General features: G+C 39.1%; 1 protein-coding gene across 1 annotated transcript in view; it reads right to left on the bottom strand.

The window, feature by feature from the left end:
• Positions 1–6,841: 6,841 nt before the first annotated feature.
• Positions 6,842–23,108, bottom strand: part of NWD2 (NACHT and WD repeat domain containing 2) — a 157,098-nt gene continuing 140,831 nt past the window's right edge. Inside the window, exons 4-7 of the mRNA XM_051964510.1 lie at positions 22,861–23,064; positions 20,598–20,742; positions 17,047–17,636; positions 6,842–11,427 (exon numbers count right to left, since the gene is read on the bottom strand). Coding sequence (XP_051820470.1) covers positions 7,498–11,427; positions 17,047–17,636; positions 20,598–20,742; positions 22,861–23,064 — 4,869 coding nt within the window. The 3' untranslated portion in view covers positions 6,842–7,497. The remainder of the gene's footprint in view (positions 11,428–17,046; positions 17,637–20,597; positions 20,743–22,860; positions 23,065–23,108) is intronic.

Below are 23,108 nucleotides of genomic sequence, written 5' to 3'. Positions count from 1 at the left end.
TCAGCCCAAATTGTTGTTTGATACCATATTTGGGCTAAGAGTAAATAAGATATAAACTGGATCTATAATTCCAGTTGGTTTAAAATTCTGCTTATGGGGTATTTCTTATCTGTTAGCCATTTCAAAATCAAAACATTCTTTGATATTGTATTTGGGCTAAGAGTAAATAAGACATAAATGGGACAGAATTCCAGTTGGTTTAAGATTCTGCCTATAGGGTATTTCTGAGTTATAGTTAAACCAAATTGCATTTTAATTTAACCTCTAGCAACCCAACTACTCAGTAGTCTTTAAACACATGGGATATGACCCTATCCCCATGTCTTGATTTACATGCGTCCCTAGCCCTGGAATGTCCTACTTTTATCTCGATCTCTTGCCCCAAGCCTGGAATGCCTTCCCTTTATCTCCATTGTCTTTCAAAGCACTCTCAAATGCCATTTGTACCATTCTATGAAGTTAGAAGAAGGCTCACTGATATCTGATCTCTTATAGCCTTTTACACCTTTTATGGGCTTAGCACACTGCAAATTTATATGATTTATAGCAGGAAGGGACCTTAGAGAACAGAGGAGCCTGGGGGTCAAGTAGAAAGTGTTCTGGAGTCAGAGGGCATGAAGTCAAAATCTGATTGTTGATCAAACAATATCTCTGGAATATGTCTCCTTCTCTCCTCGCTGCTATCACTCTAGTACAGTCGTTTATCACCTGATATTTAGCTTATTGCAATAGGTGGGCTTACTTGCCTGTAGTCTTTCCCCCACTCCAAGCCATCCTCCATTCAGTCCCTAAAGTTATTTTCCTATTGTATCTGATCATAACGCCAATTTCCCTCTTCTATCTCTCCATCCTCCAGCTCAATATACTTTAGTATATTGTCTTTAGGAGCAAATGCAAAATGCTCTGTTTGACAATTCAAGAACTTTCTAATCTAGCCCTCTTTTGCCTTTCTGGTTTTCTTACACTTTATTCTCTGTCCCTCTCTTTCGTCCATTAAGACTGGCCTCCTGGAGGTTCTGTGATCAAGATACTCCACCCCCCAGTTAGGGACGTTTTCTCTGGCTTTCTTCTGTGCCTGGAATACTCTTACTCCTCAGCTCCATCTATTGACTTCCCTCCTGCTACAGGAAGCCTTCTCCAAAACTTCTTCATTCCAATGCCATCCCTCTGCTAATTATTTCCTATTTATCTGGATCTCTTTCCCAGCAATGGCTCTTCCAATTCATTTGCAAGCCATGATGCTATCTCTTTGATGTTATAGTTCTCTGAGAAAGAAAGACAAACCACAATTTATCCTGTATATAGCTTGCTTTGTATATATTTGTTTTTTGTCTCTCCCATTAGATTGTGAGCTCCTTGAGGTCAGGAAATGTATTTTGTCTCTTTTTTGTTTTTTATTAATTAATTTATTTTAATACACATTGTTTTATAAATCATGTTGGGAGAGAAAAATCAGAACAAAAGGGAAAAACCATAGGAGAGAAAAAATCCCCAAAGAAGTGAACATATCATGTGCTGATTTACATTCAATCTCCATAGTTTTCTTTCTGGATGGCTTTTTCCATCTAAAATCTATTGGGATTGCCTTGGATCACTGAACCACTGAGAAGAACCAAGTCCTTCATAGTTGATCATCGCATATTCTTGCTGTTATTGTGTACAATGTATTTCTGGTTCTGCTTGTTTCACTCACTCAACATCAGTTCATGTAAATCTTTCCAGGACTTTCTAAAAACAGCTTGTTCATTTTTTTATTGGAAAATAATATTCCATTACCTTTATATACCACAGCTTATTCAGCCATTTTTCTTCTTTGTACTCCCAAAACTTACACAGTGCCTGGTGCATAATAGGTGGTTAAAGCTTATTGACTAATCAGCTTTGTCATTTACTAGTTGTTCTACTTGGGCAAGTCACTCAACCTCAAGGTCTTCATCTGTGATACAAGAGGACTAGACTAGTGACATCTAACTCTAAATCTGTGATGTGATCCAATCATCTTATTTCATGCATGACATGAAAGATAGGGATGTGAACTATCTTGCCCAGAGTCTTCGTAGCAGTAAGAAAGTCAGGATTTGAACCCTGGACTACAAATCCAGTGCACTCTCTCTCTCTCTCTCTCTTTCTCTCTCTCTCTTTTCTTCCTTTTTTTTATGTTGCCTTTCCTGTGTGTGTGTGTGTGTGTACATCTTAAGTCTGACTAGATTGTAAATTTCTTGAGGACAGTCCTCTATGCACAGATTTGGTCCCTTTTCTCTCGATGGGACCCTTGCTTTGTAGCTCTATCTCTAATCACTCCCCTCAGGGCAAATTTACTCTAATTAAATTGGAGAACTTTCTGCTTCCTGTCCATGATCTTCACTGCCCTGCCTTATCTCCCTGATCATACATGGCTGAAGCGTGCATTGACTTTTTGTCACAATTTCATATTTGGTCTCACTTATCTTTTAAATCTCAAATGAGAGATGGACTCTTAAACAACTGTTTTCTATGTTCCTCATCACACCTATTTACTTTATTGCTAATAACCTTTCACTTCCTATTTCTTCCAGTGCATGATTTTGTACTTCTCTTAGGGCTTGATTGTGTTTTATTTGGGTGTGTGTTTTGCTATCCTACAAGATGATAAGATTCATGATAGTAGGACACACGCGATATTTTAGATACACAGATGTCTAGCCTAGTCCCTAGCTGTGTGTCCCATAGTATAAGGAGTGATCTTAAATACGGTGTCTAACATAATACACTTCCCATACTAAGTGCTTAATAAGCATTTAAATCTATGAAGAGAAATTTAGCCTGTAAAAAGAGAAGGAAAATATAACATTTTGGAATTAGTAACTAGGAAATTGAAAATTCTTTTCTTTATATTTTTAAATATGTACTTTAAAAGTAAATGAAAAAGCATTTATTAGGGGTTTACTATCTGACAAGCACAGTGTTAAACATTGGGGATACAATGCAGGAGCATGTATAGTCAGTCCCTGATTATAAGAAGCTTACTTTCTAATAAGGGACCAGCAAATATAGGGAAATGGTGGCCAGAGAGGGGCCCTTTGGTCAGAAAAGTTACAAAACTGGTAAATGAGTCCATAGGGGATTATGTTGACACATCCCATCAATGAACAATGACAGTTTATTTGATCATGGTTCATGGAAACTTGACATTTTATTGGAGATATTGGATAGATTTGTGATTGTATTGGTGTTGAGAATTTTTGGTAAAGGACTTCCCTCTATCAATGCAGATCTATTACTGCCTTGCAATTTGTAATCTTAGTTGTTTGGTGGTATTGAGAAATTGTGATTTGCTCAGGGCCATATAGCTAGGATACGTGAAAAGCAGGACACAAAATGGAATATAAATGTTTCTTGGTTCTGAGGCTGCTCTCTATTCATTATATTAGTGCTTTTCATTCATCTTATGAAGGGGAAAATGATAATTTGGGAGGGATTGTTATTTAGTCATTTTTCAATTGGGTCTGACTCTTCATGACTCCATTTGGGGTTTTCTTGGCAAATGTATCATATAACTAGTGAGTGTCTGACCTCAGATTTGAATTCAGGTCTTCTTGAGTCCAGTCCTGGTACTCTACCCACTGTGCTACCTAGCTACCACCTTGTAATCAAATTATGACAATTAATACATGATTGCTAGGACAATATTTCTCTTTAATTTCCCACTATTGGCTGTAATAATAAAAACTAGTTTTGTATTTTATATCTAAGAGATGGAAAAGAGAAGGATGAGATTTTTACCTATTGGTCTTACTGCTGCTCTTGGGGCATCCAGTGAATAGAAGTATTTAGTGAATTCTGTTTTGTCCATCTGAAATTATCTGGGAGCTCTCATGACTTCCCTACAGGTTCTAGGAGTGGAGTAGCTACATAGAAAGGTCTGTAAAGCCGGAGGTAGCAACTTGTGGAATGTTTTCCTCTTCAAGACTGATCTTTAAGCTACAGTTTCCTAGAATTATAGGATAATCACTTTGGAGCTGGAAGGGATCTTAGAATTCATTGATTCCAATGCTCTCAATTTATAGAGAAAGAAACACTGGGGCCCTGTTAATGTCAGAGGATGGATTTGAACTTGGATCCTTTAAATTTAAATCCAGGAATTTGCTTATTATACCATGGTGGAAGAACACTTTATTATTGTCAAATCTGAGGATCATGCTTCTATATAAGATGCTTTGATGGGTTAAATTCTTCCTTACTAATCCTTTCTTTTTCTTTTTTTTCTTCCTTTCCTCTCTCCTTCCTTTTTGCTTTCCTTTCTTCCCTTTTCCCCTCCCTCTTTCCTTCCTCCCTCCCTCTCTCTTTCTTTGTTTCTTTCACCAGTCCCAGTACTGATCTGCATGGAAGCTTTAACCTTTTTTTTTTTTTTTTTTAGATTCATGCTTGTTTACCCTTCCTTAGGCTATCTGGTGGCCTTTTGCTTCTGGGAGATCACCATATTGGGGTCCAATTGAATGAACATCAGATTGACTTTAATTCAAAATACACCTCAGAACTCAAGGTACCAACCAGCTTCAGCCTCCTTAGTGGCAGGAACTACAGGCATGTGCCATTACATGTTGCTACTTTCCCTCCATCTCTCCTCTCTTTTGATTCTTTTTTTTCTCTCCTTCCTTCCTTCCTTCCTTCCAAAATCCCTCTTTTTTTAACCTCAAAGATCATAAAACCATAGAACATTAGAGCAGAGGGAGCTTTCCTTCCCTTCTATTATATTATAATCCCTTTATTTAAAAGATGAGGACGTGAAGATGCAGAGATGTGGGATCACTTGCCTAGATCACACAGCTGATTAATGGCACGATCTTCAGCTGCATCATCAAAACTTGGAAAATACTCCAAAAAACTCCAAAGCAAATTAGTTTATCTTTTATTCATACAAACAATGCATACACAAGACTGTATATTGTTTGAAGACTGCCATAATATTCTAGTTTACCAACTCTGTAACAAAATGTAACTAAATGTAACATTTAAGAAAATATAAATCTCTGGTTGGGTCATTTCCCCCAACAATACAAAGTTTACATAAAAACATTCAGTATGATCTAGGAGTTGCAAACAAGTTAGGAAAATCATTCAGATCACTCAAGACTAGATTGGCGTTTACATAGAACATTCACACACTACATGTAATTCATCGTGGCATTTGACGTGTAGAAATTTAGTGGCACAGAGGTCCAACTCAGACTATTAATAGCAATACCTTGAATCACCTTGCTCTGTCTGATGAGCATTTTCACATACAATCAACTCTAGATTATATATCTATGTACACAAGGACCTGGATCTGCCTCTTGGCTGTATTTCCTGACTTGGGCTCAGGCCAAAAGGACCACAGAAGATCCAGTCTTGGCTTGGAGGAGGAGAATAATTTGTATCCGAGTCATATCTTGGGGGGGGTCAGTGTCTCAGACTACATTTCAAGGTCAAATATATATATATAAAAAGCATGAGTGATATGCCGTTCAATTTTTCTCCATTAGTACCAGTAATCCAGAGTTGACTATATTTCACATCACACAATCTTATAATATTCCGGTAGGGGATACAGGGGAAACTACCACTAACCTCATTTTATGTTTGAGAAAGTGAGAAACAGAGAGGTTAGATGATCAGCTCACGGACCCAAAGCAAGTCAGCGGCAGAACGAGAAACTAAAACTCCTACCTGTTCAGTACTCCACTTGCTAGAGGATCTGTTTCCTCTTTTAAAAAAACAGGTTAAAAATTAGCCAAGGACAAACCATGTGTACGATGTAGCAGGGGAAAACCAAAATCACTTTTAATTTTTAGGATGTAACCACTTTCCTTGAATCGGATGGAATAGTTAAAAAATATTTAATATTTCACAGCTCCTGCCTTGAAACTGATCACACTATATAAAAGGCTCAGAACAGTCCAAAAGCAGGAAGTAAAACAGATAATAAGCCTACATACATATATAGAAGTAAGAAATTTATTACAAACAGGAACAGTAAAGAACCTTTGGACAGCCTTAAGATTTTATGGAATATTTTAGCACAAATACAGGCATATTCTGTTAGTCCCAGAGTATTTGGTCATCTCTGCGGTCAACACAGGACAGAAGAGGAATGATAGTAAGGCAAATGTTATCAGTAGATCGTACATGGCATATCAGGAAAGCTTTCTTTCTGTTGAAATTCAGTGGAGGAATTTAGGAGATAATTCATACTTTCCTAGAAGAGAGTAAAAAGTAACCTTGGAATACAATAATCGAGTTGAACAGTTTAACTGCATTTTAATGCCCTTATGTGAGTATTTGTTACATCTAGCAACATATGCACTTTGAAGGAGACATTAAAAAAATGAATTTTGAGTATTAGACATATTCTTTCATAACTTGGGAAATAGATTTTTAAGAACCGATTTTGTCCTTTGCATGCAACTTTTGCAAGAATGATTTTCTGCATCTCTGTTGCCCTTTTAGCTGCCGGTTGACTCTTGTCCCATCCAGCTCATAGCTTCACATCTTCCCATCTTTTAAAGAAACTTTTTCTTTATGTTGGGACGGAGTCCCTGGAGACTTTCATATGGTTGGGATTGTTAAAATCCTTTTGCCCTTTTTCACTTTCTTTCTTTTATCCCCAGATACAAGTCTTTGCTATCTGGATGGTAAAAGGTAGAATGAGGTTAAGGCTGTATTTAGATAATATTAACAACCAAATGTTGCCAAGCAAGAATTAGTTGGTATCCTGAAGACAAAGTAATGGTTGTTTGAATTGAACTTAAAAGGAAAAAAAAAAAAAGCACGACATGATTTTGGTCAAACTGCTGTGTATGTGTGTGTGTGTGTGTGTGTGTGTGTGTGTGTGTGTGTGTGTCTAGACCTGCCTACGGTATCTGAATAAACTGAAGAGGTTATATTTCTGGCAGATACAGAGTTAGAATCACTATCTTCTAACTTCTAGATAGAGCAGCAATGTAAAAAGTATTGCTAGAAATGCCCAGTTGAGATTTCCTATTTGAATTAACTCCATTCTTCCAAGGAGCTATGATTCTATCTGTATGGATGTCCTCGTCATGACAGTGGATCACACTCTTTCCATTCTTTAATCTATAATTTAAAGCATTACTGTGACTGGAAAAAAAATCACGTGGTAATCAAATCTCCCAGGATGAGTTTCTCTGAACTTAGGGTAGTGCTTGGGCAAACTATGCGATCGATGGCAGGATCCGTTCTCGAAGGCCTCTCGCCCTGTCAGACTTGGATTCTGCCTTTGAGTGTACAGGCTCACTTCCGCATAATGAGGAGTCATTGGAGGAGGATTTTTATGGTTAATCTCAAGAAAAAACTATAGCCCAAATATGTTTCCATCTCTATAGTTTTTACACATAAACAATGAGCAGTCGCCATGGTTCCATTTTGCCTAAGAAATGCGCCACTTCTCCCTCCCCTAGAGAAGACAGCCTTCTAACGGTGCGCCCTGAACTGTAGTAAACCTTCCTAAAGGTGTCATTAGTTGTCCGCGGCAAAACTGTGGCCCCTGCTCTCCAGGGCCGAGCACCCGCGCTCGTAGGGATTGTGTTTTTTGGTGGGCGTGGCTTCGGCCGCTTCCGAGGGATCGGTGACGGTGATGGGGCTGTCTCTGGCGAACACCTCGGTGGATTCTCTCCAGATGCAATCGGCGGTTGCCTTGAAGCAGTAGCTGTTAGATTTGGGCCTGGACGCTTGCGTGGCGCTGTTGAAGATCTGCCGGCTGTTGGAAGTGGCGATTTTGATTTTCAAGGCGGCGTCGACCCGGTCCACGACGGTATAAATCCCTATGCTTCCGTCGTCAAAACCAACGATGATGTTCAGGTGCCTCTGCGACAGAGCGAGATACGTCGGGGTCTTGTAGAGGGAGCAAGCCCCGATGTTTTTACCGTCCGCCAGTCTCATGACGATTAAGCTGGAGACCGCGCCGTTGTCGTCTTCCTCTTCCCCGTTCTGGAAACAAATGTAGACCAGGTAGCGGCCGTCTCGAGACAGTCTCTGCCGCCAGATGATTCCCTCCGCGTGGACCACTCGGAGCTTCCCGCTGTACAGATCGAGCACGTTGATGTTCTCGTCTCCCCGGGAGAGGATGCCTAGTTTCCCGTTGGGCGAGATCTCGAAGTCCTCCAGGTTTTTGAGGAAATTGTTGGGAAGCTGCACGCGGCGGCAGATGACCTCGTCCGTCAGGCTCCAGATGTTCACCGTTTCCGTGGACGTAATGAACACGATGATGTCGGGGCAGTCGGGGATCAGCTTGAAGTTGACGATCATGGTCCCGTCCTCGCAGCAGAACTTCTTGGTGATGCTTCCGGTCCACAGGCTGACCGCCAGGACCTTGTTTTTGGTGATCCCGACCACAAAGGTATTGGCGGAGGTGATGAAAGCGTTCTGCAAGGGAGTGAGGATGTTGCAGACCCTGTGGCCCGTGGCCAGGCGCCACACCCGGGAGGCGTTCTCCTCACAGAGCGAAACCACGAACTGGTCGTTGTGCGTAATCAGCAGCTGCGAGATCCTCTGCCCATTGATCCGAAAGAGGTTTTCGCCGCTGTTGGTGTGCCACACGTACTGGCTGCATTTGTCGTCGGAAGTCACCATCACGTCCCCAGAGGACGTGAGCACGCAGTGCTCCACGATGCCTTCGTGCTTGAATTCTGCCTCAATGAAGCCGTTGCTAAAGTTCCACTTGTGGACCGATTCGGAGCCGTCCAGGGAATAAATGATCTCGCCCCTGGCGGGTAACACCAGTCTCTGGATGGGTTTCCCGGTCTTGTCTATGTTGGACATGGCCGTGATGATGTCGATGTCCCAGATGGAGAGGACGCCGCTGGTCGATAGAGACAGCAGCATGTTGTGGTGATTGGACTTGACCAGCTTGACTATGGTTCCCGAGATCTCCTGCAAGCTTGCCATGCACTGGCCAGTGTCCCTCCTCCAGAAGAACACAGCCGAGGTATTTTCCATGGTGGCGATGATGCAGTCGCCGTTTTTGGACAGCACGGCCGAGACGAAGCGCTCGTTGTGTTTGGCTCGGAACTTCTCCGTCACCTTCCACAGGGTGGTGTCCAGGAGCTCTAAGCCGAGGGCTTTGCAGATAAGAATGGCGCTCTGGTCCTCGGAAAGCTCGATGCTGACCACCTCGCTGTCTTCCCTTCGGCAGTCGAAGTCGTCCGTCAGCTGGGGATTGGTGATCTCCTCGGTGTTCCAAACCGAAAGGCTGCCCTCGCTGTCCACCATGACCATCTCCTGCGCCGTGTCTAAGATCAGCAGAAACTTGACAAAGCCACCCGAGAATTCGGACGTCACCGTGGAGAGCTTCTCTCCGCTGCCCAAGTGAAAGATGGTGGTGGTGTTGAGGGACTGGCCGCAGAAAGCGTACACGCCGTCCAGGGAGCACTGCACGCACGTGACTTCGTACCAGCAGTGGAACTGGTAAAGGGGCCAGCCGTAGAGCAGGTCGATGACGGTGACGTCTTTGCTGGCCTCCAACCAGGCCAGGGCGTGGGTAACGGACAGGGTGAACCCGTTGATGAAATTCGAGCCGCTGCCGTGTTTGACTCCCTTGATCTCCACCTCGGACAGCAGGCAGGAGTTGATGTTGTCGTAAATCAGCAAGGTGTTGTTGGTGGTGGCCACCACCAGGTACTTTTCGTCGGTGGTGAGCTTCATGCCCAGAATGACGGACTGGGCGGTGGTGATCTGCCTGAGGAGCTGCCGGCTCTCCACGTCCCACGTGCTAATGGAGCCGTTCTCCAGAGCCGTGAGCACGGTGCTCGGGTTACACGTGGGCAGGATCTCGGTGACGTGGAGGTGGCTGGAGGACAGGGGCAGCCTTTCGGGGCTGTAAGTCACGTCCATGGAGGAGTGCAGGGGCACGATGGAGCAGTACTTCGGGCCGTCCTTGTCGCACTCCAGAAGGAGGTGCCTCAGCTTGGGGAGCGAGCTGACCACCGGGAGCAGCCGCTGCTGGAGCTCGGCCGAGAGGGAGCCGGGGAACGTGACGATCTTGCTCTTGATGCCCCGGAGGGTGCTGGCTAGAAACTTCAGTTCCTTCTCCTGGGAGTAGTTGTAAGCCACCTCGATGTCCGCCAGGGCCTTGTCGAACTGGCCGATCTTCACCATGGTGTACAGCCAGCTGAAGTTCATGATGACTCCGTAGAGCAGGTCGTCCGTTTTCCCGCACCTCGTCAAGTGGTGCAAGAGCTCCGACATCTTGCGGTGATTGACAAAAAAGATGTCGGGCTCCAGCGGATTGCACTGAAACACCCACGGCTGATCGGGGGCCTGCCTGTCGAAGGACGCCTGCTCCAGGAAGTGCTTCTCTTCGTCCAGCAGACTTCTGCTTTCTAGATCGAGGCAGCCGTTCAAATACGGGTCCTCCAGGCAGAAAGCTTTCCTCCGGCCCCCGGACCAGACCCCCAGGAAGTAATCGGCCAGGATCGTGTGCATTTCTCGCACGTCGCCGTCGTTCTGGAGGTAAAGCTTCTGGGCGATCAGCTGGAGGTGCCTGTTGGCCCACACCAAAAGGGTGACGTTTTTCACGTGCCGTTCTATCAGGTACCCGCTCAGGCCCTCCTTGAGCCTCGCCACGTACACGTAAGGCACCCGCAGGGGGTTACTTGGTCGCACGTTCTCATTGAGCTCGTTCATGACGCTGTTGTCCAGCGCCAGAACGTCCTCCAGTTCCATCTCGCTCAGGCCCATCTTGGCCATGGTGATGTACCCCAGAGCGCGCGACACTAGTTTCTGCCCGCATTTCTTCTCCAGGGCCCAAAACAGCTGCTCGATGCTGTCGTGGACCGTGACGCAGAGCGAGGATTCGTCCACGTCTTTGTGGGACCGCCAGGTCCTCACCTCCCTGAAGGTCAAGTTCACAAACATGGGCAGCGTGCACTTGGAGAGGGCTTCGTTGACGTAGATCTGCTGCCCCGACGTCACCTTCCTTTTGACGCGCAGCAGCTGGTGTTTGAGCACCTGACTGCACATCTTTCTGTCCCTGGGCACCAGCTCGATGTAGTTGTCTTCCTCGTGGATAAGGCACCTCAGTTTCTGCAGGATCCCGTGTTTGTTGGGCAGCGTGGAGAGTACTATTCGTACAAAACGGGGGAGGTGAACGGGGAGCCACCAAAGTTTTCTGGCGTCATCCATTTCAGAGAGCTGTTCTAGAGCATCGAATATTATGACCAAGGGCCTCTGAAACGAAGACTCATTCAGAAGGTTTATAAACAAGTCGCGAAGATCGTGGATCTTCTTGGGATAGCTTTGCATCAGACACCGGTAGTTAATTGCCAGTTGTTCACAGATGCTTAGAAGTAGATTCTTAAGATCGGTGCTCAAGTCTGTGGTTCCCAGAAACCTTACAATTACCACTGGGTCAGATTCGGGGCCCATTTCTTCGTGTAGCCAACCGTAAGCCTAAAACATAGAAGCGTAGTTTAGAAGGATAAGGGAACAACTAAACCGGAAATTTTTAGCACGCTACTTATTTAGAGGTCGGACTTCTGGAAACTCAAAATCATCTGGAATATAGTGAAGAACTGGGAAAGCAAAAAAATAAATAAAATAAAAATAAAAATTAAAAAAGCATGTTAAGTGGATTAAAAAGTGAACACAAAACCCACGAATGCAAAGCCAGCATTTTACTCTGTAAGAGGTCCTTGAGGCTTCACTCAAAATTTAATGACTCTGAAAGAACACATTATTCTAAATAAGTTAGTTATCTAATTTCTCAGCCCATAAAAGTAGCAAATTTGAAGAGCTTATTTATATGTTTGTGGACAGAGGTTGGAAAAAGGCAGGCCGATGGATAGCATTAAGGAGTGACAACTGATAATTCGGCATTGAGGAAAGAAAGAGAAAAACTATAAAAAGAAGAAAGAAATAAAAGTACAAAAAAATTAAGAGTTCTGTCAAAATTGTGCCCTGGAAAATCCTGTTTAGAATTAGCTTTAGCAAAATGTACTAAAATGAGAGCACACACATAAGAGGTGAAGAGAATAGTGATTTTGGAGTTAAATAGCCTAGCTTTGAATCCTAGTTCAATATTCCTTATTACCGTTGTCTCCTTTCTTAGGATTGCTATTAAAAATGAAGGCTCCTAAAAACTGAAGACCTGCTTCCTAGTATAGACTGTGCTATTCATTAGTAGATCTCTTAACATCAGGCAGGATAATTGGCAGGATAATTGAGAAAGTAGATAAGTAGGGTGGGGTAGCTAGAGAAATGTCATGGAGAGGCATTGTGGGATGGGGAAAAGATAGACTTCAAGTAAGGAGATCTGAGCTCAATTCATTTCACTTTCCCAGTCTCAGCTTTCTCATCTATAAAATGGAAATGGGGGAATTTACATAAGGACAGGGACAAGTATTTCGTAGAAATTGGAAATGTGCCTCAAGGAGGACCAAAATATTATATATACACACACATATTCAGACATACATATATAATATAAATATATAATATATGTTTGTATTTGTATGTATACATATATTTACCTATATATGTGTTGTATAGTATAAAATATGCTAGACCTGTGGTTTCTAAACTCAGGAAATACTTGTTTAATTGTTTCAGTCATGTCTAAATCTTCATAATGCCATCTGAGGTTTTCTTGGCAAATATACTGGTGTGGTTTGCCATTTCCATTCTCCAGTTCATTTTACAGATAAGGAAACTGAGGTAAACAGGGCTAAATGACTTGCTCAGAATCCTGTAATTACTATGTATCTGAGGCTAGATTTGAATTTAGGTGTTCCTGATTCTAGGCCCAATACTCTACTGTGTCACCTACCTACCACTTATTACCTGGGTAATCTTGAGCAAATTGCTTAATTTCTGTCTGCCTCAGTTTTTTTCTTCTGTAAAATGGGAATAATAATAGCAATTACCCTTCAGGATTGCTTGTGGACAAAATGAAGCAATATTACTGATGTGTTTGCAAACTTTAAAGTATTATATATGTTAGCTGCTGCTGCTGCTGCTGCTACTACTACTAGTAGCATTCTCACTAAGACCAGAATTTAAAATCTCAAAAGACTAAGAACATTTTTACACATGTTAATGTTTCTTGTTCAAATAATTGAAGAATGGTTGAACAAATTAGGGCTTATAAATACAATGGCATATTATATTATTGCAACCTAAGAAAAAATGACTAAAGAATTCAGAGAACTATGGGAAAACTCTTATGAATTAATAGTAAAAAAAAGCCATATTAAGAGAAAAATATGTTATAATTTATTTACATTGTAAAAATATAAATAAAGCAAAATCAACACCAAAGGTAAATAAACTGAATCCTTTTATTGATCAATTTCAGTCCTGGAGAACAAATGATGAAACATAATTCCTTCTTTTCTGTAAAGAGATAAAGGGCTATGTGTATGGAATATTGCAAATAATTTGATGTAAGTTTATTATAGAAATGTTCATTCATTCAATAGAGAAGTCTCTCTGAGGGAGAGTTGGGCAAGTTCATTTAATAGATGAAAAAATGAGAAGTGAGGCACAGGGTAAGCAAGTGATTTGTTTAACTTAGGGACAAAGGATGGATCATGAGGAAAATCAGATTTGATTCCCATTCTAATGTTCTTTTCAATTTGTTGAATCCCTTAGTAATATTAAAAACCCAGATAATATCTAATTACAAATATATTAGTAGATACACTAGGAGAAAATCACCCTGTAATCTCATTTCATAAATATAATTTAGAACTTTAAAAAAAGCACCTCAATATATTTAAATGACTATTTAAAATTCATTAAAAGAACTAATTATGTAATTATAGTTTAAATAGTGTAACTGAAGTAATCAAGGAGATGGGAGAACAGAAATATAAAACCAGATTAAAAGAATTACATTCTTCTCTCTGGAAAGACAAAAGCTAAGAGAGGATATGCTCCAAACTGTGGAGGGATTCAGTATGGGTACAGATAGAATAGTTCAATAAAACCTGTTATAATAGGACTAAAAAAATACTCCTTAAAGATTGAAAGAGATAAATTTGGAATAATGAAATGAAATATTACTATACATAATAAATAGTAAACTTGTGAAACTAATTTCAAGAGATACTATAGGCTGATCACATACATAGGTTTAAGAAGAGTTTAAATAAAATTGAAAATAGATCCATAATCTACATCCAGAGAGAGGACTGTTAGAACTGAGTGTGGACCACAACATAGCATTTTCACTCTTTTTGTTGTTGTTTTCTTGCATTTTGTTTTCTTTCTCATTTTCTCCTTTTTGATTTGACTTTTCTTGTGCAGTAAGATAATTGTATAAATATGTATGCATATATTGGATTTAACACATATTTTTACCACATTTAACATATGTTGGATTACTTGCCATCTAGGGGAAGAGGTAAGGGGAAGGGGGAGAAAATTGGAACATAAAGTTTTGAAAGGATTAATATTGAAAAATTATCCATGCATATGTTTTGAAAATAAAAAGTTTTCATAAATAAAAAAAAGTATAATAGATCCATAATGGGTTATGGAGGAATTTAACATTAGAGAGGAAATAAGCATGGTTTGGATAGTTTCCTAACTTTCTCCTAGCCTTTTAAAATGCTTGATTGATGTTCCTCTTTCCCTTCTTTCTCCTTCCTCCCTTTCTTTATCTTCTTTCCTTCTTCTTGTAGTTGTTTTTCTTTCTTTCTTTCTTTCTTTCTTTCTTTTTCTTTCTTTCTTTCTTTCTTTTTTTCTTCTTTCTTTCTTTCTTTCTTCTTTCTTTTCTTTCTTTCTTCTTTCTTTCTTTCTTTCTTCTTTCTTTTCTTTCTTTCTCTCTTTCTCTCTTTCTTTTTCTTTCTTCCTCATTCTCTTTTTCTTTTTTCCTCTCTTTCTTTTTCTTTCTTCCTCATTCTCTTTTTCTTTTTCACACCCTTTCTTTCTCTCTCTCTCTTTATAACATTAAAATCATACAGCTAGTCAACATCCCTATTGCATCTCTAAGACTCCTTCCCTCCAGTATACCATTATATTTGTAAGAATGCAGCTTAACAAAATAAAAATATTGATCATATCTAACAATGAAAGCATTATTCTGCATGTAGAGTTAACTCATCCCACAGAAAGGTGGGATAGCCCTTATCCTTTGAAGCAGATTTAAAAGACAACCATATGCTCCTTCAAACACTCTCTTACTGTCATGAAAGAGACAGAATTGGGAGGGATGGACTTTGACTCTGATCCAGCACAATTATCCTTATAGTTTTATGTCAATTTGAGCTATCAAATAGCAATTGTTTTCTAGGATTATGAGAAAAGCACTCCTCCTTGAATATGCATATATATCTAATCAGCTAATCCCTATATAATAGTCCCTTGAGAGAAATCTTTCTGGATCTCCAAGCTAAACCATTTGGCTATAAATCTAAAAGAACAAGAGTTGGAATAGGACTTCATTTGGTAATTCAATTATTTTAGAGGAACAGAACTTAAAAACCATGGAGCCACTTCCCAGGTAAGATAACTCATATTATATGAGCTATATATTCTTATAGTTTTTGACAGTTCTCAAAGTACTTTCTTCACAATTATCTTGTAAGTTAATAGGTACAAATATTATTATGGCCAGGAAAATAAGACTGAGAATGGGGAAATGATGTCCTAAATTCAAACTGCAATTAAATTTTAAAATGAGGTTAAAACTCAAGATTTTCCATATTCCAAGCTCATTCATAAAACCTCTGCCTCAAACTAAACTGATTTGGAAGAAAATTGGAACTAAAAGAATATCTATCTATTTATCTATATCTCTCTCTATATTTTATATATCTTGGAGGAAGTAGGTCTCTAAATTATAAATAAATTAAACCCAGGTAGCTAGATAGGAATATAAATGATCTTAGTAAGAACTGTTAGCCAAGCTGGTCAAAATTATACTCTGTAATCTAGTCTACATTCATGTGATTTTCTACTTGATATACTGTTTGAATTCTATATTATCTATATCCAAGTATATCTTTTCCCCTAACACTCAGGATAACTGGATTATTTCATGAAAGATTTAAAATTATGAGAGGTTCAACATATAAGGTAATGACGATGTTCTCAAGTTCACCATAAAAAAAGGAGCTCAAACTCTAGCACAGTAGCAATGAAAATGGTCTATCATCCACTGTTGGAGACATATCATGTCTTGTTATTGACTTTATACCTCCCATCTGCTTCAAATACCTACACTTTGGGCCATTTTCATTTCATCTGTAGGCGTATGTAAAGAGATATAAAGAGTCCATGACCAGTTTCTTTGTGGCTTAGCTTTATCAACTTTCTCATGATCTTGTATTTCAAACTACAACTTTGTATTCCATTTCTTTTAGCAGGGTCTTTGTTTTTTTCTCCCTCAATTGAATACCTAGTAATCTAGTTTATGTTTCTGGACTGTGATCCTGTCTTACAAGGTCCCTACTCCTCTCAGGATTAAAGTCCTTCCTTTGAACTGTAATTCCTGAGCCATGGTCCCAGCTATTTTTAGGAAGGAAACTAGGTGGCAGAGAACATAGAATCCTAAACTTGAAGGCATGAAAACCTGAGTTCAAAGACTGCCTTAGTGACCTACTAACTATGTGACCCTAGGCACCTTTGTCTGCCTCAGTTTCCTTAACTGAGGGGGATATTAACAGCACCTATCTCTCTGTTTGGATCAATATCTATAAAGTGTATAGCATAGCGTCTGGCACTTAATAAATGCTTCTTCCCTTCTCCCTTACCATTGATCTTTTCATGTTTCCAGATTACTATAACTTTATGTTCCATCAGCCTTCCTGACCTTTGTCTTATTTCATGCTGCTTGGACATCCTTTGATTCACTGCCCTGTCTCTGAAGTCCTGTCTGATCTCTGGATCCTAGCCATCCTCTGTCTCACCCATTCTGTTGAAGAGCAAGCCCTGGTTATGATATCAAACAAAAAAATAAATACCAGAACAATAAACAGATAAACAAAGCTGAAATAAATTAAATTTACTTTTAAAATATACAAAATGCAACGTTTACAAAAACATTTAAAATGAATCAACATTTACCTTCTTGGCTACTTCAGCTAACAGAAGAGTTTTTCCAGTGCAAGGTCCTCCATAGGTGATGAGAGGGTTAATGTGCCCTGCTTTGCTGGGAAGAAGGTATTTATGCACTATATTTAGAGATTCACATTTGTACTCGTAGAAGGAGGCATATGTTTTACATAGTGATGAGTGCTGAAGAATTTCGTCATACAGTGTATCAGTTTCTGTGTCAAAATTCTGCTGTACGGTTGCCTGAATGATGTCAATCATGTCCTCATAAAACTGTTTACCAAGTCCTTCTATATAATGGTTCTCTACTTCTTGGGAATAACCTAGTTTCATGTCACAATGTGTAATGGAAGTGTAGACTCTCAGATTAGATGATGCAACAATGGTAGGAATAAATTCATCCCTGAGTTTTATCAGTTTCTCGTGGGCTTCTGGGTCTCGGATAATCCTTGGTTCTGTCCCAGTTATGTCCATGTATTTACCCATTGCTGGAATTTTCACAAAACGCTCAATGTTTGCAATTTTTCTAATGTAGCAAACACATTTCTTTAGGAATGCTGGTGTTTGTTTTCCCAAAGCAAAGTCAAACTCATCTTCAATGGCTGAAAAAAACAAACAAAAGAAATCTAGTGCTAACTTCTCCATTCAATAGCAGAAACAACTTCAAATCTCTAACTCTATTGCTTTACTCCTGTTGGGGGGTTCTAAACAGCATAGCTCTCTGCATGGGTGACAAGATATCATCAAGGCATCGGAGATCGGTGGGAAGATGCTTCACTCCAGAACTGATACCAGGAGTATCTACAAAACTGCCGAAAATTTGCTATCTGATCACCTAGTCAGTGGAGTGGGATTGATTTCACTCTAAACATTACAAATAAGAAATAAAAATGGTGTTCAATGACTTAGTGGTCCAGATGTGTAGACTATTCACTCACTTTCAACTTAAACTGAGATTCATATTTCTTCTTGTGATTATAGTATCGATGGATATTTTAGCCAGGATTTCTCACTGGTCATAACTTTATATTTCTGGTCCAAATATCCTCATTTATAAAACAAAGGGGTTGGGTTAGAGTAGCTGTTCTCAAAGCGCGGTCCTGAAAATCTTTGGAGGTCTTTGAAGTCACCATTTTGATAATAACACTAATACAATATTTACCTATTAAAATGCTTCTGTTTTCAATTACATATCTGTATGAGGTCATAGTTTCTCCTTCTGCTTTGACCAAAATAACATATCACAAGAGATTGAATACAGAAGCAGCTTTGAGAATCCAACTGTCTTCTATTAAGCCATGATAGTTGCAAAAATATGTAAAACAATGCCTTTCTTCTCATTAATTTTTTAAAAGGGGGTTGTTTTTCATTAGCATGTCATTTGTGTTAGCATTTAACAGATTTATTATAGTCATTTTAAAGTGAATTTAAAATGTTTGAAAACTCTATCAGTCCTAATTTGTAATATGGGTAGTATTGTTGCATATAACCCATATACACAAAAACTTTTTGGGCTTTTTCAAATTTTGTCAAGGAAAAAAGTGGTAACAGAGATTTCAAAATGTAAAGGTCAAGTGTAAAATCCTCCAGATTGTCTTAGAAAACCAAACTGTTCAAACAGTTCTTTTTGCTCTAGTTTTGGCTAATATGCCTCCTATCGGATTGTCTAGTGACCTGAAACATCATGGACAGATTTAGCAATACAAATGCTTTAAATAGAATTGATGACCATGGAGATAAAATGTTTTAGTCTTATTTACTTAATATTAAGCCCTTTAAGGATATGTAATTTATTCTGAGTCCAGGAGGAAAAATGATTAAATTAAAAAAAAATCAGACTTGTGAGGTTCATCTCTAGATCTTTTCCCCTCTGATTTTGAAGAATTATTATTAATGGGAAAATTATCTCTGCCTCCCATTTTTTGATCAAAAGTCTTTGAGCCTGTAGTGCTCAATAGTTAGTATCAGTCCCACCACATTCAGATTCAGATGAGATTCATGACCAAAAGACTAATTTCTTGGAGACTTGGTCCAGTGGTTTCAACTACTAGATTTTCCTCTAGACAAACATTGCCTATTTGGTTAGGAATTGGAAGGTGAAGGTGAAGGGATGGGGGAGGATGGAGAAAGGAGGAAACAAAGATTTTAGAATGCTTGAAAATTTCTCACACAGAGATTTTGAGGATGTAGTCAAGGGCGTATAAAAAAGATAGACAAGTGAGGTCTGAAACTTGATAGGAATGCAAATGTCATTGATAATATGGCACATAAAGCCAGAGCTATTCCTCTTAGGACATGGAGAGTCAGAAAAGTTATATCATTTGCTTAAGATCACAGAGATGATAAAGGTCAGAGCTAGGACTCTATTTCCTTTGAAATAATAATTTTCACAGAGATATAAAGTTATGTGGGATTATTCTGTGGGGATGAATCCATAGAAATACTATTTTTCCATATGAAAATATTACAAAGTTTGAATAGGTTAAAATGAGATAAAATTTTTAAAAAGGTCAGCATTTTCATATCCAGTAGGCCCAGCATCATGGACTATGACAGAAAGTATCTCAGTGGTAATTTGGGTCAATCCCCATTTTAAATATGAATCTCCTTTACAATATCCCCTGACAGGCCATAATGTGGTTTCTCCTTGGAGAGCTTTAGGAACAGGAAACTCAAGTGAAGTATTTTAAAACTGATTCTCAAAAGTTTTATGATTAAAATTAATTATGTCATTAAGTAATCAATTGAAATAATGTCTTCCTCCAAATCTGGTTTTTAAGCAATATCCTAGAAAATCAGTGTGGTTTTGATTCAGTAATAGAAAGAGCCAGGAGGATCCCCTGAAAATAGGATAAATCTGAAGAGAATAACCTGAGAATGAAATCACCAATTTTAGTCTCTTGTGATCTTTATCTTTATTTTAATAAGCTCTGGTATCTCAAGAGACATCAACAACTGTAAAATTGAATTGTCATTTCTGATAGATACAAGGAAGTCCGTGAAGTAAGATGATTTACAATTAACCTTCATACTTTTGAAATTTCTGTTACCACTTTGCTTGACAAAATTTGAAGGAGCCCTAGCCATAAAACCATATTCCAGAATATCAATTTTCAATTAGGAGGGAATAAGAATTGGACAAGAGATGCCCTATCTGCCATTTTTTTAAGTATTCCAAATCTCTACATGTCCTATTTCTTCACCTGATTTTTTTTTTCTTTCTGGGTACCTTCTCCTACCCTCACTGAAATCTAGGACATTTCCATAGAGATTACTAGCTCTCTGTATTACCTCTAATAATGAAGTCTCCTTTTTCATTGCTAATTGTGAGAAATATTGACTGAATGTGGTTTATCGTATTCATTTTTCTTTTGAAATTACATTTTTTATCGAGAAATCTTCTAAGTTACATAGGATTTGACCTGGAGGCAAGGGTTAAATAATATCCTCTTCTAGATTGAGGTACTTAAAATAATTTCTTTTGATACGAATTGCATTTATTCATTCATAAAAGATTTGGCGTGTGGCCCCTTTTTGGTCTTTGTTGGCTATATAAAAGTTACCTGAAAAGAGATATCTCTTGGCTTGGCTGTGTTTCATTTTCCCCTTTTCATGTAGCAATTTCACAGCTGTCTTAAAAATCATCTTTATCTCCTCTGATATCTCTTGCCATTTTTTTTCACTTTCAGCATTGGCAGAAGGCTGCATCTATCAAAAACATTCAAAGAAAAAGACACATTTCAGATCCTTAAAAAGGACAGCCCTGATGTTGAGGTGTGTGATACAGTACCATACAGTGGAGAGAACCCAATGTTTATAATCTTAAGAGCCCACACCAATTGCTGACTCCCTTTTTGATCTTGCCCAATTCAAGATAACTTCCCTCATCCGTAAACAAGGAGGTTGGATTGGGTGGAGTTTTGGATTCTTCCAACTCTAACTTCATGATTACTAAATGATCTCCCTTTTCCTAAGAACTGATTCAAATAAGACCCAATGCGATAATAATCTATCTTTCTGACAATCTAGTGGAGTGAGAAAGGAAATAAAAGGGAAAGGAGTCACCATATATTAATAGCCAAGCCATGGTGACATCTCCAGTGAAAATATTGAATGACATCACCAAAGTAGAAAGAATTTAAGAGATGAGAGGGTAATTTTCTCAAGCAATCTATTGAGGTTAGTTTTACTTCTTGAAGTGAAGAAGTAGACATATTAAACTCTTTTGGACAGCCATTATCGGGTTATATAGTTAAGGTAGAAGAAGAAGGTGAATTATTCTATTCTATGCACAAGTAGAATAATTTTGTGTGAAACCTCCCAGATAATACTTCTGGAAAAACTGCCCCTTTCCTTGTCTAGCTGATATGGTTAAGGATAAAATGAATAGGTGACCGGCAAAATATAAACATAAACATATAGTATATTTACAACATACATACATATATACATAATACACACAGGCACACAAGTTCTATAAGGTAGATGAGAAGCTTTTTAGTTCCCCCAGAGAAATTTCATGTATGAGTAATGTCAATCCTCTTTCCCTTTCTTTTGGGTAGAATGAGGAGGTGGACAATGTGGGTTTGACAATTGATGGAAGGCAGAGTTGAGAAGCTTGCATGACTGGTGATTCTTCCACAATACATTTTGATGCTTTTATTATTACTAATATGATTTTTTCCAATGAGAGTTCTAGCTCATAGAAAAGATTGCTCATTTCCTTTGACTATGATTTTGAATTATATTATGAAAACAAATTGGAAAATTATAGAGTGTTGAACCTGTAGGCAGGAGACTTGCATTTAAGACTTGTGAGATCTTGGATAAATCCCATAAATTTACTGACCCTCAGTTATCTTCAAGATGGAAATAACAATACACTTATAAATGTTTTTATTTTATTTTTACTTTTTGAGAAGGAATTGGGTTGTGATTTGCTCCAAATCACACAGCTAGTAAGTGTTCAGTCTCTCAGGCTGGATTTGAACTGAGGTCCTCCTGACTCTGAGGCTGGTGCGCTATCCACTGTGCCATCTAAGCTGCCCTGATACTCTTATAAATGTGAATTATCATTTTTATAGAGAACATTTGAGAAGGCTCATTATACATGAGTACACTAGATACTGGTATTAAATAAAGACATATGATATAATAGATAGAGATTTAGACTTTGAGAGTTGGGAGGAACCTGGATTCAAATCCCTACACTTATCTAGCTCTGTAATATGGGGAAATCACTTGATATTTCTACCTCAGTTCCCTAAAATGGAAAATGGAGTTAATAATAGCATCTATTTCAAAGAGCTGTTTATGATGATCAAATGAGATGGTGTATATTGTGCTTTGTGAACTTCAAGAAACTAAATCAATGTGTTTCTGGTAGAAAATTGTCAGTCAATAAGCATTTGGTAAACATCTGCCATGTGCCAGTCATTGTACTAAGCACCAGGGATAGATATCAAAATAGTAAATAAACATATGTTATACAATGGAAACAACACAGACTCGAAGTCAGATGATCCCTGTTCAACTCTTACTTCTGATACTTACTACCTGTGTGACTTTGGCCAAATCCTGTAGGCTCTGAGACCTCAGTCTCCTCATCTGTAAAATGTGGTGAGAAGGTTTGATTAAATGTCATCCTTTCTAGCTCTAGATCCATGAGCCTAAGATGTGATGGTTCTCTGAGGTCCAGGAGAAGCTATATTTATATACTGTAGCATAGAGAAATGCCATCCTGCTGTGTTCTGTCAGTGAATTCAAAAAGACTTTCCCTGAATGAAGGCTTAAGAACATGGCGGACTCTGCTGAGACACAACTTACTGAGTTCTTATTGCTCTTCAGCATTTCATGTTTGGGTCTGAGGTAATATGCTGCTGGGACCGAGTTCTCATCTCGACAATACCATTCCTCAAGCACCTTGGTTTCCAGCTTTGCTTCTATGGCAGCGTCCAAAATCATCTCAAATTCGGATGCTTCAACTTCCCCAGGGAGTCGGATGTTTCCATACTTTTCACCTAACAGTCCCTGTGTATGAACAAGAAAATGAAGTTTAGCATTCTGTAGAACAT

This window comes from Antechinus flavipes, chromosome 6 (genome assembly GCF_016432865.1).
Source record: "Antechinus flavipes isolate AdamAnt ecotype Samford, QLD, Australia chromosome 6, AdamAnt_v2, whole genome shotgun sequence".
In the NCBI taxonomy this organism is placed as follows: domain Eukaryota; kingdom Metazoa; phylum Chordata; class Mammalia; order Dasyuromorphia; family Dasyuridae; genus Antechinus; species Antechinus flavipes.
The sequence above is the reverse complement of the archived record's forward strand: the minus strand, read 5'-3'. Positions and strand labels throughout refer to the sequence as shown.